At 44.7% G+C, this 17,477-nt stretch overlaps 1 protein-coding gene across 1 annotated transcript in view; it reads left to right on the top strand.

Moving 5' to 3' along the window:
* Nucleotides 1-1,053: 1,053 nt before the first annotated feature.
* Nucleotides 1,054-17,477, top strand: part of cdh8 (cadherin 8) — a gene marked incomplete at its 5' end in the record, with an annotated part of 101,619 nt that continues 85,195 nt past the window's right edge. The window contains one exon of the mRNA XM_079294324.1: nt 1,054-1,311. Coding sequence (XP_079150450.1) covers nt 1,054-1,311 — 258 coding nt within the window. The remainder of the gene's footprint in view (nt 1,312-17,477) is intronic.

The raw sequence follows: 17,477 nt of genomic DNA, 5'->3' as shown, positions 1-17,477 counted from the left end.
AGCTCAAACTGTTTTTGATTAAAAGGTCAAAGTTTACATCATTGCATGGTTGGGTCACTTTGTTGTATTTAATGTGGTATTTTGTTTCTGTTAAAAAAAGTGTTGATTTGAAAAAAGTCAGTTCCACCGTAATATCACATATTTGATTCAACGATTAAACACCTCGTCTAAATACCCTCACACTGATCTCATCTGGATTACTACCATATCAGTGAGCTGCAGCGCTGTTGACATTGTAGCGCTCACCTGCAGCCACCCACTGTATCTAGAGATTACACTATTGCCTGCATGCGCCGGTGTTTGAGGAATCTGATTGCAGCCCATAACACCATTTCAAACAAAATGTGTTGTGAAAGCATGAATCATAAGGAACATGTAATTGCTCAAAATCTTTTTCTAGGATAATCCCCAGAACAACAGATTAAAGCAAGACAATCTGATGTTATGGGCTGGATAGCCTCAGAGCACAGGCATACCCATTTGTTGTTCGCCTGTAGGGCATAATATGACAACAAGATTGGAATAAAGGGTCATGTCTGCTCCAGAAAGATCATTTGTAATGATGAAGTGACATCTTGACTTCTTATACGAAAATGAGAATTTTCTCCGTTTTTGAAAACACAAAATTTTCACTCTCGCTCATTCTCTCTGTCTCATCTGATTTGTTCAAATATTTCTACTCTCTTATTCATGCCTCCCCTTTTCTCCCCCACCTCCTCCCGACAACTCCTCACACGACTAAAAGGCGGCTAACAATCGACTGTGGTTGCTCCCTTATAGGTCTCCCCCTCGGAATAGCGCCAAAGGGATGCTGCGCCGCGCTCCTCAAGCCCTCACCAACTGCTATGGAGGCATGCCAAGCCATGCGAGTGACCTTTATCACACCATGAATGCAAGCTCCGCCGTTCAAAGAGGACACAAGTAACCTTTTCCTTGTTATCTAAGAAGGAGCTGTTGATCTGAAGAGAGGGACTGGAAACCAGAGGCCGAGAGAGAGAGAGAGAGAGAGAGAAGAGTCTCATCAAACAAACAAACAAAACACACAACGACAGGATGCCAAAGCGGTCCGAGGAGATGCTGGTGGATCTGTGGATGTCCTTGCTGCTGGTGTGGATTACTTGTGTTCCTTGTGTGTCTATGACTCCCATCATAGGCCAGTCCAAAAGCACACAAACTGGTGGGTCCGCAGCAGAGGCGAGCGGTCCTGGCGAAGGACAAAGATTACTGAGCCGTGCCAAGAGAGGATGGGTTTGGAATCAAATGTTTGTGCTGGAGGAATTTTCTGGACCCGATCCAATTCTGGTTGGCAGGGTGAGTGCTGTGATTGTCAGCGTTATATTAAGCTCGCTTATCATGTGGAAACATTAATTCTGCCATTTCAATGCTCTCTCTGTTTTTTTATTTTACTTCCCATGGGCAGTGTGAGGGTTTTGGTTGTCGAGGGGGGCTCTCGAAATGCTTTTGGAAACAATTAAACTCTCATCAAATAATGGTGGCAACATTTTCGGCTGTGTTGGATGTCCTTGAAATGCAAGAAACGATCGCAGTCACACAGAATCTAACTATTTTTTTTTTTTACCTCAATTTCTATCTTCCACACAAAATACAGATGCATGAGAAAGGCTGTTTTTCTTTACATTCGATACACAATGTTTTGCCAGATCATTTATTTTTTCTGTGTAAGGGCACGGTTTCATTTCAGTTGTGCATCATATAAAAGAGGTTTATTTTAGCTATAGTTGTTTTTTACCATCGCGGCTCCATAATGAACAGAACTGCGGGTAATCCTGCGGCTCAGGGCCACCTGCTCCCTGGCCATGTGTGGAAGTGTCAGGCAGGTTTTCAGAGGAGGGGAAGGCTGCTGGCCAGCGTGGTCAAAGCAGCTTGTTCACAGCTCATTGCTGGGACTCACCTGGGGAGAGTCAGCCTGGCTGCCACGCTCGCTTTCCTCCCCCAGAATATATACTGTATATATCACCCAGCCTCTCTGGCATGGGCAGGAATACAGGCCATCAAGCATATTTGATCTCATTCAGTAAAAGCTGTTGCAAACAGTGTTGTGTTGCCTAATTATAGGCCTTTCTTGTTCATGATATATTGCCATGTAGTGCTTTGTACTATATCATTTTTCCAACCCCCTCAGACATGGCACCTGAAAGCACTGACGCAAAAAGCTGCTGTTGCACTTGAAAAATAAGTCACCCGTTCCATTTAAATACTTTTAATATCACTCCCTCTTGTTGTTTTTTTCTTGTTTTTTCTTTCTTTCTACTTCTTCTATCCCCAGCATTGTCATATGGCTGCATCAATTAAACATTTGCCACCATGTGGGATTTGCACCTGTGTTCTCTAAATACCATACGAACACAAAAATGCTGTTAAGTGATGCATTAATTTTTCAAGCGAGTCAATTAGGCAGCCTCTGCTGGATTCGACGAGGGCTGCTCATCAGAACGCTGGAACAAACAAGCACTCGCGGGGCCGTACGAGAGCTTGCAATTTAAAGGTTAGATCTCAGCTGCCAGATATTCGGCATCAAAGATTTGACATGTCAACCTGGTTATATATTGATGGATAGATTACCTGAAAACGTTTCTTGAAAAAGACAAAGAAAAAAGCCACAGAAGAACAAGATGGATGAAGGAGTTGTGAATCATAAATCCGAGCACACACACACGTATCATGCCGTGTGCCTGTGGCCTGAGTGTGAAATGCTCCTCGGATTGTCAGCAGAGGATTGGTGGCACAAAATCAAGTGTGCATGAAGGATGCTTCCTCTCAAGGCCCCGGCTAATGCTTCGCAACAAACTTGACTGTAGGACAGGTTAGTCACAGGTATGAGTATCTTTCCTGTCGAAGGACATTCAAGGATCGGGCACAGGCAGGGTAACGGGGAGGGGAGGCTCGGGGATGAAGAAGAACTCGGCATTGCCTTTTGCGAGGCGATGATGATGATGGGTTGCGTTCACTGTAAGGTTAAGTGCTCATGACTATCCCTGGCAGAGCTGAGATAAGTCCTATGTTAAACCAATATGGCACTGTATTGGTTTAAGACTATAAATCTCTCTCCCTCCCAGTCCCCTTTCTTCCCCTTTTCTCACGCTTAATTAAAAAATGAATGCAATGTGTGGGAAGGTGTGATTCGAATTGGTCGTACAGCTCCCTGTGGATTTTGCAGTTTCCCCCTTTTCCGCTGCGTATGTGGTTGTGGGCCTATTATCAAGGAAGTCCACGATTGGACTCTTTCCATCCCATAGTTTTTTATGGCCGGTGCACTGAGATTTAATTATACAGGGCGCGTGTCCCCGATCTTCTGCCTGTGACTGTGGCTCTCCTCGACTACACCCGAAGCCGGGGAGCGGAGTGAGAGATAGTGTTGGCGAGAGGGACAGAGAGGGATTGCGTGATCGATTTTTAACGGTGTGTCATTCTCAGTGTTCTCTCTCAGCGGAGGCTATTAGCATAAATGCAGGAAAGCGGGGGGGGGGGGAGGTTGTGGAAGAGCGAGGACGTCCACAAGGCGTGACAGCACCCGTCCCTTTCGCTGTTCTTCTCCGGCGCGTCGTTTCTCTTGACATTGTGATTCACTGAGCGGCGTGTTCGTCAGCCCCCATCAGTCCCGTTGGCATCGGGGGAGCAGACATGCAGTACCTGTTAAAGTGAAGCAGGGGAGACAGCCGTGGAACGCTTGTTGCTCGGCTGTTACTTAAAACGAACACGGCGTTGGAAGGGATTTTAGGATTACTCATCGTGAGCCAGGGGACGGTTCAGAAATAACCCGTCATTAAGGGTAGAAATAGGCAAATGGAGTGTTGAAGGCAGATAGGATTGAACACATCGCGGGCACGGACCGAGGGAGGCGACGTGCCTTGGCCCATTGTTGACGACGAGTGGGAGATGCCACTTCAGCGAGTAAAGACTCTCATGTAGGCCATTAGAAGGCTAGCAGAGGGTACTTTAAGGGAAAGCAGCTCTCGATTTACAATTGCACAGCCATGATGGAATACTGTAGCCCGGGTTTTAAAATAGAATCAGCATTCTTTAGTACCGGTATATAAGGTGTTTGTAGTCTTGTTCAAGAACTTTCCTTGTTTTTTGGCACGAGGCCTATTCAAACTCAATGCAACGTCAGCCATGTTTTCGCACCATTTTTGCCTCTTCAATCAAAGCCATTTCAATTGTTCAAACCTACAAATAAGCAGCTCATTTACACCAGGCCCATTAAAGGCAAAACATTGCCTGTGAACAAAAAGACAAACACTGAACAAGTTGCTGTGTTTGCACCAAAGCAAAGTCAGATTGATGGCAGTCAGCGTCGCCGTATCTAACAGCCTCAGACGTAACTTTTCAAGGATCCTTTACTCGCCGGCGATCATTTAGCATATGGCGTGTGAGGATTGATAATGATGCATTCAAGTCTGCCAAATTGTCGCGCAGATGTAGTAAATTGACTGATCCCTCATCCCATTGTCCAACGGCGTTATCCACCACGGCATTGTATGTGTTTTTTGCACAAGGAGAATTGGTAATCAACCATTAATATTCATCAATTCAGGCTGAACTGCAAGACTGACAGTGATACAGAAAGGGGGAAAAAAAAGGCTTTGATTATTGATTCCGCAAAGGAAATGGATATGCTCGGAAGAAAGGAAATGGCTTTGTCTTTATATGCTGGGGAAAGAAACACAGGCTTCATTCTTCCAAACAAGCTGTTCGTCAGGATTCCCTACAAGAAGGGCCACAGTAGTACCAGATTGGTGGAGTAAAGGAAGTCTAAAAGGTGTTTCTCCAGAGGCAGAGGTGATGTTCTGTAATGTATGTGATGTTTGCTGTGCTCCCTCCTCAAAAATGAAGACCCTTTTCCAGTAGTGACTCGTCTGAAATGGTTTCTTTTTTGTTCTAACTCACACAGGCTGTACCCTCTGAAGGATGGGTAATACTCTCCTCCTATCAAGTCGCCCACTGATAATGTGCATTAGCGTAGCATAAGAAGTAGGCTGGCTGTGGCGACTAACCTCGAGCCGGTCACGATCAGTGTGGTTGGGGCAATGTTATGTAGCGGCAGAGGGTGTTTTCGTCAGGCTCCGCTCAATAGAGTCCAGTAGAGGGCGGCGGACCAAGGTGAAGATATTGTAAACCTAGTTTTATAAGCACAGGTGGAGCGCTCTACCGAGGGGGCTCTGCAGCTTCTACGCTGTAGCTGAAGAGGATGTGGAATAAAGGGCAGCTGGTGGTGGTGCCCTTTATACTGTGGCGTCCAACCATATTCGTGTAGGTGCATTCTGATTGGCCCGTTACACTTAAGGAAAATTTCTGTTTAAAGGTACCTTTAGAGGTACGTTCAGGTGAAAAGGGACCACAGCTTGGAGACGTTGGCTCAGAGTGTTCCTCGAAAAAAGCAGTTGCCCTTAATATGTATTTATTCATTGACTGAATGGTGTATCTGATAAAGTTGAATTTCCATGGCTCACTACTATTCTATGTTTACCACATCGACTAAGACCAAATTAAATTCAGAACTTTTTGTTCATTTTGTTGCTTTCTGCACTTTGGACTGCTAGTACATGATGTGGGATATAAGTCTATAAATACTGATGCAAGCTACTTCTGCTCGGCTGGATTGCCTCTCTCGGTCTCTGTCTCCGTCCCCCACCTCCACCTCTTTCCCTCTCTCTGTGTGACGGGGTGATTATGGAGAGAGTGACTCTTGAGCCCGAGTAAGCTTGCCTCTAGTGCCAATAGGGTGCGGTACAATGATATTGTTAAAATCTTCTCCAAGTGTCTGGCTTCGGAAATGCGGGGGCAGCGAGTCAAAGCTAAGGCGGGATTGAGTCCTAAATGCAGCCGCCTGGAGACTCCCCGGTGCCCCGCTGCTGCTGGTTTCCAACAGAGCAAAGGTTGATCCCCCTTCTCGACTGAGTCGCGCCGATGTGGCCCCCCCAGATTAGCGAAGATCCCCGACCTTAATCTGCATCCACTCCGGCTCCAGCAGTTGAGCGGATATCTGTCTCTGCCTTTGATTGATGGATGAGGAGTGGGAGTTAACGAGAATATTAGCCGAATTATCGCAAGTGATTGATAGCCATTATGACACATAAATTACAAGCATTGGCTCGGCTATAATACATTCTGAAATATAGCCCAAATTAGACACAGATTCCAGTGCCATAGTGGGAGCGGGTTGAATCAAAAAAAAAAAAAGCTGTCATTAAATCCAGGAATGGAAAGCTCCGATGTTTGTTGGACTTCGTTTCATGCCATTCGGTTTCTCACACCCACAACAGCTCCTGGAATACAGCTCTGTAATCTCTCTTCAGGCAAGATCCGTATTGAGCTGCAGTGTAGCAGCAGCTCCTCTGTCTCTCAGCTCTTAGATCTCCATCCCCTCCTCTTGTGTAATTTACAAAAGAAAGAAAAAAAAAAAAGCATGCTTACATCCCTCTGCCCTCTGCTTCTACCTCCTTTCCCTCTCTGTTACCGGGCTCCCCTCTTTCTCCCCCAGGCTCACCTGTACAGTATATCACTAATGCCGACAGGGCCATTATATCAATGGGTCCATGGTCACAGTCTCCCTCTTGCTTTCCAATCTCTCCCTCTGTCTGTCCCTCCTGGTCTGTAATAAAACACTGGGCCCAGCGGTGGCTCTGATAGAGCTGTGAGATCACATTAGTGCTGCCCTCCAAGAGCTTGACAGGTTGTCTATGGCTCTGTGTTGTCGCCCTGGTTCCCATTAACAAGATGCGTACGTGCATGTGCACGCATGTGTGTTTTGTGTCATACAGTAGTCCGTTCATTTATTGGTGTTATGGACTAAAGTGAGATAGGCTTGGGCGGAGTAGATTTAGACATGAGGGTTATGTGTGCACCAGTAAATACAGCGTGTCTGTGTAGCCGGTGTGTCTTTGCAAACATTTGCTGAAGTGTCAGTGGAGTCTTGTCCATGAAAGATTCCTCTCTGTTCTTTGAGCAGAAATTGGAGTGTGAATTCGGTGGTATTTCCACTTTGCTGGCGACCTCGTCCTCACTGGCAGATTGCTTGTATCTTAAATGTTATTGCCAAGTCACATTATCAGCCTGTCAGTGATCATTTAATAGAAGCACTGTCGAGTATACGTTCAAATCTGGCAGACTTGTCATTTTTTTTCTTTATGTCTTTCCACGCGGCTCCCAACATCCCACCTCTCCTCTCACATGCATGCGTAGGGACCGCCATGCATTAAATCGCATACTGTACTGCATTTTTTCCTCACCGCCTATTTTCATAAGGGAGCTGAAATCATGTTTCAGCTGAGTGTATCGTAAGGAGGCACACGTCTCGTCCGTGATCCCTGGAAGCTCTCCTGTGTACATGCATCAGCTGCAATTATAATTTAACAGGAAAGCACATCCATTCGCGCGGCTTTCGTAGTCCCTGAGCAAAATAACAAGCTCGCCGCTATCACTCGCATCTGTGGCTCAGCGTGATTAAATCCATGTTGTACAGTGAGGAGCTCACTTGGGGGGGGGGGGGGGGGCTGCGTCAGTGTGCTAATTCATAGCAAATGGGCCGTTTATGGTTTCACCTTGGACGACGACACCACGATTAACCCTCTCCCCAAGTCAGTGTTTTCTCAGTCAACGCCGTCAAACTCTTCCTGTGGAAGTCCGAAAAAAGCCCCCCCTCCTCTCATTAAGTCCAACAACCCCCCCCCACCCCAGCCCCCTTTTAACTGCCTTCCCTCCCTCTCTCCTCACTTTTCCTCCCTCACACTCCCCGGCTCACCGGGCCTGGCCTGTGCGGAGGTGGAGCGCTTAGTAGGCTAAATCGTCTGGCACTCTGCCTTGAACTTTGCTCTCACTAATATTTATAAGAATTAAACCACGTCACCTCAAAGCTTGGCTCGTGCGCTGCTTTGGCTAAATTGGCCTGGTTCCCTTTCAAAGCGTCTCCATGTTTGGATTGCATCGTTCTCAAAGCATCAAGAGATGCATTTTTTGCAGTCTGATGATCTTACTTGAAGCCACTTCGGCCTTCGTCTCGTGCTGACATTTAAGCCGTTGTTGATTTGTTAGACAGAACACCGACCCGTGTATGATCATATTCTAAACAGGCAGCGAGAGGCGACAAAATGAAGGCGTCATTAAAGAGCCTGATGTTGGACATTCTGCTTACTTATGAAGCTGCGCTGTTTCCCAGTCAAAACACCGGCCAAGCGTCGGTAGCAGTAAATGAGGTTATACAATTATTCAAATCAAAAGATTATGATTATCTGAAACCTGCTAATTGGCCATTGCCTCTGACATGGTGGTTGTGGGCACAGCGGCGGCGGCGGCAGCAGCTAAAGACCCCGCTCCTTGTGCCAGTGTACTGTTGTGGGCTCAGTGTTTGGCTGCGCTCCCCAGGCGGCTCCTCTCCTATGGATGGAGCCCAGCGCATGAGAAATGCTGCAGGCGGCTTATCCCTGCGCCTCTGCTCCCATACACGTCCCATCAGCCAAACTGGGACTGCGGGAGTAATCTTGTTAAGAATGGATGTTGTTATTGTGCGACTGGATGTGCATTTTGGCTTCACGGTTTGCTGGGAGCACGTGGGCTGGAGGCCGGGGAGACAATGGGGGGGGGGGGGGGGGGGGGTGAGTGCCCACATAAAAGATGACAGTCCTCAAACCTCTGCCTCCTTACTTTTCCCCCTCCTCCCTTCCCCTGCTCGCTCACCCGCTTCATGCGACGTAATAATAACAACAAAGCGGCGGCGGTAAACAGTGGATGTGACATTTACTTGGAGATCGGTGTCTTCACCTATAACAGGTATTAAAGATGATGATTATTATCCCTGCTGAGTGGATGGCAGAAGGTTGCTCACCTCAATCATGGAGTTGACAATAAAAAAAAACACACACACACAGAAATCAATGCTCATCCTTTGCTCTTTTCTCCCCTTCAATGCAACCACTCCTGATTCTGGTATCTGGGTGCCACCAGACTGTGGCTTTGACCTTTCTCACAAATGAATTATTTCGGTTTAATGATCCCTTCTGCAGAAACAACAAAAAATGAGCGGAAATAACAGCCACGGGAGGGGAGGGCGGAACGTAAAACCCAGCCCCCCCCCCTTTATTCTCCAACCCGACTTACACTCTACCTGTGAAGACACCTGTATCCCTCTAACAATGCCTCTTCCTTGTGTTTGCGTCAACAAGGTGCATGTGACACAGCCTGAGCCTTAAAAATGAACTGACTTCAAAAAGATATACCCTGGATGACACTTTAGATTTTTTTTTCGTTTTTCCTCCTATGTTTGATTAATTCTCCTTTTTTTCCAGATCAGAAAAGGGGTGGGTGGGAAGTGGAGGAGGAGACGGGCAGACGCATGAAAAATTCAGAACGTTATAATATAAAATCCAGATGAATCATGAATGCTTAATGGGAATCATGGCCATGCGTGCAGGATGTTAGAATTGTTCTCAAAGAATCCTTGCGTTTGTGCGTTTGTCTGCCAGCGGCCGCGTGCACAAAGAGGGACACGGCGCGTTACGCCGGCCCTCTCAGCTGCTCCGTCTCTCTCGATGGCAACGAAATGAGGTGTTGAGGGACAGTGAATAGAGGATGCCAGAAATATGTGAAAAGCTTTTAGGGTGTAGAGGCCTTCTGTTATGGAAGTCTGGCTAATTGCCTTCATCCCGGCTGCAACTGCCTGTTGTTGTGCTTGTGGATTGGACATGCACCGATCGTCTATCTGATGAAATATTAACTAAATCTTTGCTAACACCCGGTCTTCTTCTATTGTGTTTTAATGAAAGGCAGAGTTCCAAGAAAAACGTCTGCTATTATGAATAATAGAACATCCAATTAGTGTAACATCATCGCAGATGAATTTGATGAAAGACCAGACTGGTGTAATGTTGGAGCATTTAGTTAAGTTATCACAGTGTGTGCATGTGGTGAGGCTGTGTAGGTTGATTGCATATGACTCGGTGATGGCATCATACAAGATTAAACCTCGTAGAGTGCTTTTTATTAAGAATTACCAACAAGGAAGTTGAACTGGAGTTCGAATTATGAATTTGACTTTTTGTGTATAAACTCTGTTGATACTACTTATGCTATTTTTGTTGTGTTTTTCAGAAGAGGATGAACGTGTTTTTTGGACATATTTGTGAAAGCCTCACGCTCCCATGGCAGCAGTAGATCTGAGAGGCAGCATGGCTAGAGAGAGGAATGTTACCTGACTGGAGGATGTCACACTCATTTCAAACGTTGACGCAAGAGATATTGTCTCCTTGTTTTCACCAAGCACACATCGTAACATCCTCATACAACAGTTGTTATGGTATCTACCAGGAGAAGTTATTTTGTGTGCGTTTTCCCACAAAGTGGAACATGAGCGATCGGTGCATCTGCCCAGGTCCCTGCTGTGTTTAGGCAACACAACTACCTGGTTAGGAAAATATTGTAGTTTGGTTAAAATAACTAGAGTGACATTGACTTCTGGATTCACACGAGACAAGGACAGCGATCTCCTGGGTGAGAGTCCGTGGTTTTGAGCCCCAACCAACCACCAACTTGTCACTTGTCCTGGCTCACAATTACCTGGATTATATTTATATTGCATTGCTTTTTGTATGTATAGCTACCACTAAAATGTGAGAACAGCCTGGTCATGTGCAGCTTGAGAGGTTTTATCATACGGTTGTGCTATGGCTAACCATTTACGTCCACTAACTGTTTAACTCTCTGTGTAGCTATTTGAAAAGAAGTAACATAACAAATACGTCCTACTGCTCGCCCACACAGAAATTGTATCAATCAAATTACAATACTGACATTGTCAGTCAATATCACAGTTGCATACCAACAATACTATCGTGAAATACTATTGTAATGGCTGCTGTCAGCAGCAGATTACACCAAAGTGTCCTTCTTTTGGAAATTATGGTTTTGCCCAATAAATGACTGACTAATGTACTGACTTCCCAGCAAAGATTCATTTTACTTTTATTTTTAACAGTATAAACAGACCGTGTATAAGAAGTGAGCATACTTGATGTCGCCCAATGGTCTGTGCCTCTAAATGGGACCATCATTTGATAAATAAACATGCTATATTGAAGAAGTATTAGTAGTAAAGTATTTCAATAATTATATAAGTGCATGATTGACTTTGTAAATATAACAGAGCTTTCCATCTCCTAAACTTATCCTGCTCTGGGTCACAGGGGGCTGGCACCAATCCCAGCATGCACTGGGCATGAGGCAGGGGTATACCCTCAAAGGCTGTCAATCTATCACAGGGCTCAACACACATTCACACATTCACACGTACAGGCAATTCAGAATGTCCAGTTCACCAGTTAACCTGTGTGTGTCATCACTGTGCTGCCATTAATAATGAATGGTGTTGTTGCCAATATATTATAAAATAGTGCTGAAACTCAATAAAAGCTCCATTTGTAATCCACTTGTGCGATTAAGAATGCCATTTGAGTCATGCATTGAACTGAATATCCAAAAATACAACATTGTCAACAATATTATCCTTTGAGGAAATTCTCTTTAGGTAGCAAGCAGTGAACACAGAAAGCGTAAAGATACTTTGAAATTTCAAAAAAACGAGGAGCCCCCCCCCCCCCCTCCCCCCCCTCCGAGTCTCATGAGATGACTCCTCGCCTCGAAGAGGAGAAACACACGCTGCCCTTTCATGTTATTTCCGGCTTCGTCTGCGTCACAAAGCCGCACGCTGCCGCCGTTAGCTGGTGAAGACGGGGAGCAGCCGCGGTGAGGCGGCAATATTTTGATGGCTCCACAGATCTTTGAGTGGTTTGTCATCGGGGGAGAATGACCAGGGCCAACCCCAAAACCATTGTAGCCTTCCATCTGGATGGGAGCAGTCACACAGGTCCCTTCGCCCCCCCCCCACCCATCTCAATCTGTGAAGCACTCCCAGTGTTTACAGAAGCCGGCGCCCCCTTAAATCACCACTTCCCAAGATGTGGCATGTTTATCAGCGGCCCTCCATGCCCGCAGTGGCGTGCGGCCACATAAACACAGATGCACGTGCAAACACACATTGTCTATGCGTCTCACTGAGTGGCCAGATAAGAAAACATGACATTATCCTCTTGGTGTGTCTGTTGTACCTGTGCACCCGTGTGTCCGCGCCATGTGTGTGCACTCAAAATGCTAATGTCATATCTGCCTTGAGGACCTTTTCTTCTTTGGTGTTTTATATAAATACCTTGCTGATATCCTGGGAAGTGTAATTACCACACCGCAGCAACGCAATGCCTCTTTATAGTTTTCTGACCATGGCTGTACTGTGTGTGTGTGTGTGTGTGTATGTTTGAGCGTGTGTGAGGCTCTCCTTTTGTCATATTTGCACAGCTGAATCCTACAGTACACTTGTCCTCATCGTACATGCTGCTGCTCAGGCACGCCCACTACACACAATGGAACATGCGTGTGATGTCGCCGCTTCCAAAAACAATTAGAAGGGACCATACGCATCCCCCTTCAATATTAAAAGTATTCGATTGGCCCACTGTGACATGCAGCGTTCCACTCTGTTCTGTTGCTGAGGGCCAGGACCAGAAACTGAAAAATGAAAACTCTATGAACACCAGCCGGTTCGGCCTGGAATGAATCGACATTTCAGGAGTCTTCCCCCAACTCCCCAATGGCCAGTCGCCCCTGGCCATGTACCAGCCAAGCACTGTGGCGACAAGATTGAAAACAACACCAACACATCTACCACACAACAGGCTTACTGCCTTGATTTTCCATTTTAGAGGATCGATTCCTCAACATTTCATTTGTTTTAATTGAAATTGAGTTCCCACTTTGTACAGCTGTCTAGGTAGCACAAGCCAAGTTAACACTAATCACGGCTAAGTCCACTACTCTAAAAAAATAAAAATACTCTACAGAAATGGCACACTGTGTGCTTTCTTTTTGAGAAGAATAAGAAAAAGTCATGCAATCAATCATCGCTTTGCCAAAAACTGCCACTTTAACACAGCATTTCCTGAAAGTTGAGCCGAGCCGGCGTTCTCAACACTAATGTCTCCTTTAAATGCCTCGGTCGCCCACTTCGTAGACGGCCTTCGCACTGGGGTGCACGAACGGTCATCAAACAGTACAATTACTGATGGGGGTTGGGGTCTGTCACAGGTCCCTGTCATTAACTGAGTTGCCTGGGCGACTAAAAACAGCACCAAGAATCAGTGACATTGACTGTGGCATTCAGCAAACTGATGAGTGTGTGTGCTGCAATGCAATCTGTAGCCACGAAACACAAACACAGCATACCGAGCGCAGGTTGTTTGGACACATACAGGAGATCATGTCCGTGTCTACTCTGCATTTGAGTAGTAACAGTGGAAATAGAGCCGTTAGCAGGCTGGCTGTAAAGTCTATAAGAAACATTAGGATTCTTTCAAAAATACTGCAATGTACTCCAGCTGTCATGTGTCTTGTTTCTTTCTGCTTGTAACCAAAGGACACTGTATGACTGTAAACTGAATCTATCAGGAAGGGGAAATATGCCATCAGTGAGTGCAGTGTGTGTATTTGGGGAAGATATTATTGCCCTTTCCATCAGGCGCTGTACTCTGATGAAAAGACAGAAATCTATATGTATTTTGAAGCTGCAACTCGGAGTGATGAAGAAATCCTTGGTTGGCTGAAGAAATGATCTTGTGGCAGTACTTTAAAGTACTCTCTGATACGCACACCTCCATCTGCCAACCACAGGTTCAAACAGGGGCTGCATGGGAACGCTTATCCCGTCAGCGGAGGAGGTCATGCCAGTCCCCGCTGAAAATGAGCTTTTTATGGCAATCACTTCAACAATCACTGTGTCCTAATGAGGATGAGCCAACAACCCCCACCTCCCTACCCCCCACCCCGGCCTCGGGCCTGGGTTTTACATACTTTAGTGTAGTCCTACAGAGAGAACTAATGATTTTGCTCCTTGTCAAGGCAAATCGTAGATAGGACAAGTGTTCCCTCCTATGTATGTAGTAGTGGGACTGCAGGACTGAATCGGGGAGTGAGGGGGAGGAGATGCTGTCACTTTTGATGCTGCTTGTCAGCTACTGTCTGCTGGAACAGACCTGTAACTAAATCTTATATATGGCATTATTAAGATTACGAATTCAGATGCAACAATGTGCAAGTAGCAAGTAGTATTGTACTGTCAGAATCAGAATCAGAATCAGCTTTATTGGCCATGTGTGCTTACGCATACATGGAATTTGTCTCCGGTTTCCACTCCGCTCTCAATATACAAACACAAATTTACAATAAACAAGAAAATATATGTATAAAGGGCAGCAAAAAAAAGTAGAACGGATGTAGGTATAGACATTTAGCTATAATATAAGTATAAATATATATCCAAGAGAAAAAGTGTATATATATATATATATATATATATATATATACATGTGAACACCAACCTATAGACAATGGCATGAGTTGTAAGTGGTGGTAATAGTGTAGTATAACCTATTTATTGTTCATGAGAGCGATGGCCAGTGGAAAGAAGCTGTTCATGTGTCTGGTGGTTTTGGCGTACAGAGCCCTGTAGCGCCTACCAGAGGGGAGGAGTTGGAACAGCTTGTGTCCAGGGTGTGAAGGGTCTGCAGTGATCTTTCCTGCACGTTTCCTGACTCTGGAGGTGAACAAGTCCAGGATGGACGGCAGGCTGGAACCAATGATCCTCTCCGCAGACCTAACAATCCGTTGCAGTCTGTTTCTGTCCTGTTTGAATGTGTTGAAGTCAAAGTAGAAAAGAATCAGCAGCTCCTGAGGTAGGTTAGCTTTGTAGTTGTGACTATTTTATACACATTTAGGTAGTTCAGTCCAGTGGTTCTCTACCGAGGAGTCCTCCAAAGGGACTCAAGATATTCTAAGGGATCGTGAGATCATGTTAGGGGTTGGAAAAAAACAAAGTTCAGCTTTTCAAATTTGCATTCATTCTGGACGTATGGACTCTCATCTTGGGAAATGTTGGATCATTTGAGGGTAGTTTGAGCTTAAAACCGTTCCTGAAATGAAACAGTCTGAGAAGTTTGAAGGGGAAATAACAACTAATACAGATCTGCAACATGTGACAAGGGGGCCCCACCTACACACTGCTTCTGTGTAAGCCGTCACAAGCCAAAAAGGATAGGGAATCTTTAGGAAAACATTATAGTTAACATTTTGCAAGTGATTCCTCATTTTTTGTGCACTCTCCTACGAGTTTCCAAGAACACGTCTTTACAAAACATGTCGGTTGGTTCGGTTTAAGCAACAACACTAGCTGCTTGGTTAGGTTTAGTAAATAAATGCACAAGTGGCTTTTTCATGTGCAGAAGTTACGTGACAAATAAGACAACATTTAGATTAAAATAACTACGGAAATGGTGTTACATAATTACATAATTTACTGGACAATGTATTCAAATGGGACAAAAACAGCGGTCTCCTGGGTGAAAGTCTGGTGTTTAACCTCCTCCCCACACAGTTTGTCACTCTTTATACTTATTATGTTGTAATACATACAAATTGATTTGAGGGATTATATGCATTTCAAGTGCATTACATTTCGTATAGCTACGAACAGTGTATGAAAACAGCTTGAACTAGTAGCTCTCAGATGAATGTGTTGAAGTCAAATGTACAATATTTCCCTCTGAATTGTAATGTTGTGATGTAAAATGGAAATACTTAAGTATTGTACAAGTCACATTTGTAGTTAAGTGCAGTACTTGAATTACTTTCCACCACTATTTAGTAGCACGAGATGTGATTTAATGTAGCAAAAGATGCAAACTGACAAAGTGCTGTATAATGCAGCACTGTGTTGACTCTGAATGTCATGTTTGGTGAAAACCAAATGCCGTGAAGATGACAGACTTGCTTAAAGGAGGTTGAATGATCAGACCTGGTGATCGCACTGGAAAATGTCATGTCACCCATTAACTATGTAGTAGATTGCCTGTTATGTAAAATGTATGGCAACCCCAAGGCTGCGTGGACTAGTTTACATAGCACCTTTTGTAACAGCCAGATGTTGACCTTTTTTTCGATTCAGTTGAGTGTCTTATCATGACCCAGTTCTCCTCATCTGGTCGATGTGACCCGGCCTCAGAATGAATCCGAAGAATTCATTCAAGAGGGCCTAGTATTGCAGTGAGGGATCAAAAAGTATTTCATTGCCAAAAGTGGTAAAATTAGAGCTACCTTTTTTCCCATCTGTACGCCCTTAGGCAACTGTAGCCTAATAGTTACTCCGGATAGATTCTGCTCAAAGATGTCTGGAAATGAATTGTAGCTTCCTCCCATTTGTTGGATTTTCGACTCGTGTTAATTACACCTACATGAATAATCTGTAATTCTAAATATTGCAATAACATTTTGAATGTAGCGAACAGATGGCCCAATGCATGATATATGATACACTTAGCTATTCTTGGGAATATGTTCCCTCCAGTCTGTCTTGTGGCACGTAGCATTTTATCAAATTGGACAGAAAAGTTCCCTTCTGTTGAGAAACACAGCAGACTTCACTGGAGGCAAACCATAGAGTGGTGCTGGAACGTTGGAAATGAAGAGTTTCATTGGGAATTAGACGAACATAAAACACTGTAGACTCCTCAATTCTTCATAACAAATCATGCCAAATTACATGAATGCAGAAATATCTATAAGATTCATATAGTTTTGCTTCTGTTGAACAAATAAAGATGTTTCTCATAATTCAGTGAGTAACTATACTAAAATGCTGGTTATCTATTGTTCCATTGTTGGTCCATGGGGATGCATTGGCATGTGTTGCAATAGAACAATAACCTATATTGCTCTTCTGAGAGGTCGAACACGGTATTCATGGAGGCCAAAAAAGTGGAAGGAGTACCTTGCCTGTTTTCCTGTTTATGTATTGTCACTGACGACACTCTTTCTTTCTTGAGACAATGGGAAAGAGATGGTGTCATGACCCACATACAAGCAAAGGTGACGGTTTGTAATTGACGTTGGCTCCACTCAGAAAAGGTACAGTAATTACAATCAATAGAGAGATTCCCAGTGTCATACCTCCTCCACGCAGCCCTAGTTTTTCCTATTATTGAACAGAGGACTGAATCCAGAGCAAGCTTTTCACCTTCCACTTTCATTCTGTTTTATTTTCCTCCCGGACAATCATGAATTAATGAGATTAACAAAAACATCTGACAATTTGTGGCCGATTTGTTTGCAATCTGTACCAAGGTCAATCAGGGCTAATGATGTTGTGTTCCGTGTCCATCCCTGCACTTTGAGCAATGGCACACGTGTTGCATTCACCGCCGGTGGCACATTATTGCTTCTGGAGAATAAGTCAAAGTCAAAGCGGCTACCTTTAGTACAAGGGGGCAACACAATTAGATTTAGCCACCCATGAAAAGCCTTTTGTTTGCGAGTATGGATGCATGGGAGGATGCATTTTAATCATAGCAGGGTACAGTGTCACCACA

This window comes from Melanostigma gelatinosum, assembly GCF_949748355.1.
Source record: "Melanostigma gelatinosum genome assembly, chromosome: 2".
NCBI lineage: Eukaryota > Metazoa > Chordata > Actinopteri > Perciformes > Zoarcidae > Melanostigma > Melanostigma gelatinosum.
Note: the sequence above shows the minus strand (reverse complement) of the source record. Positions and strands in the feature narration are given on the sequence as shown.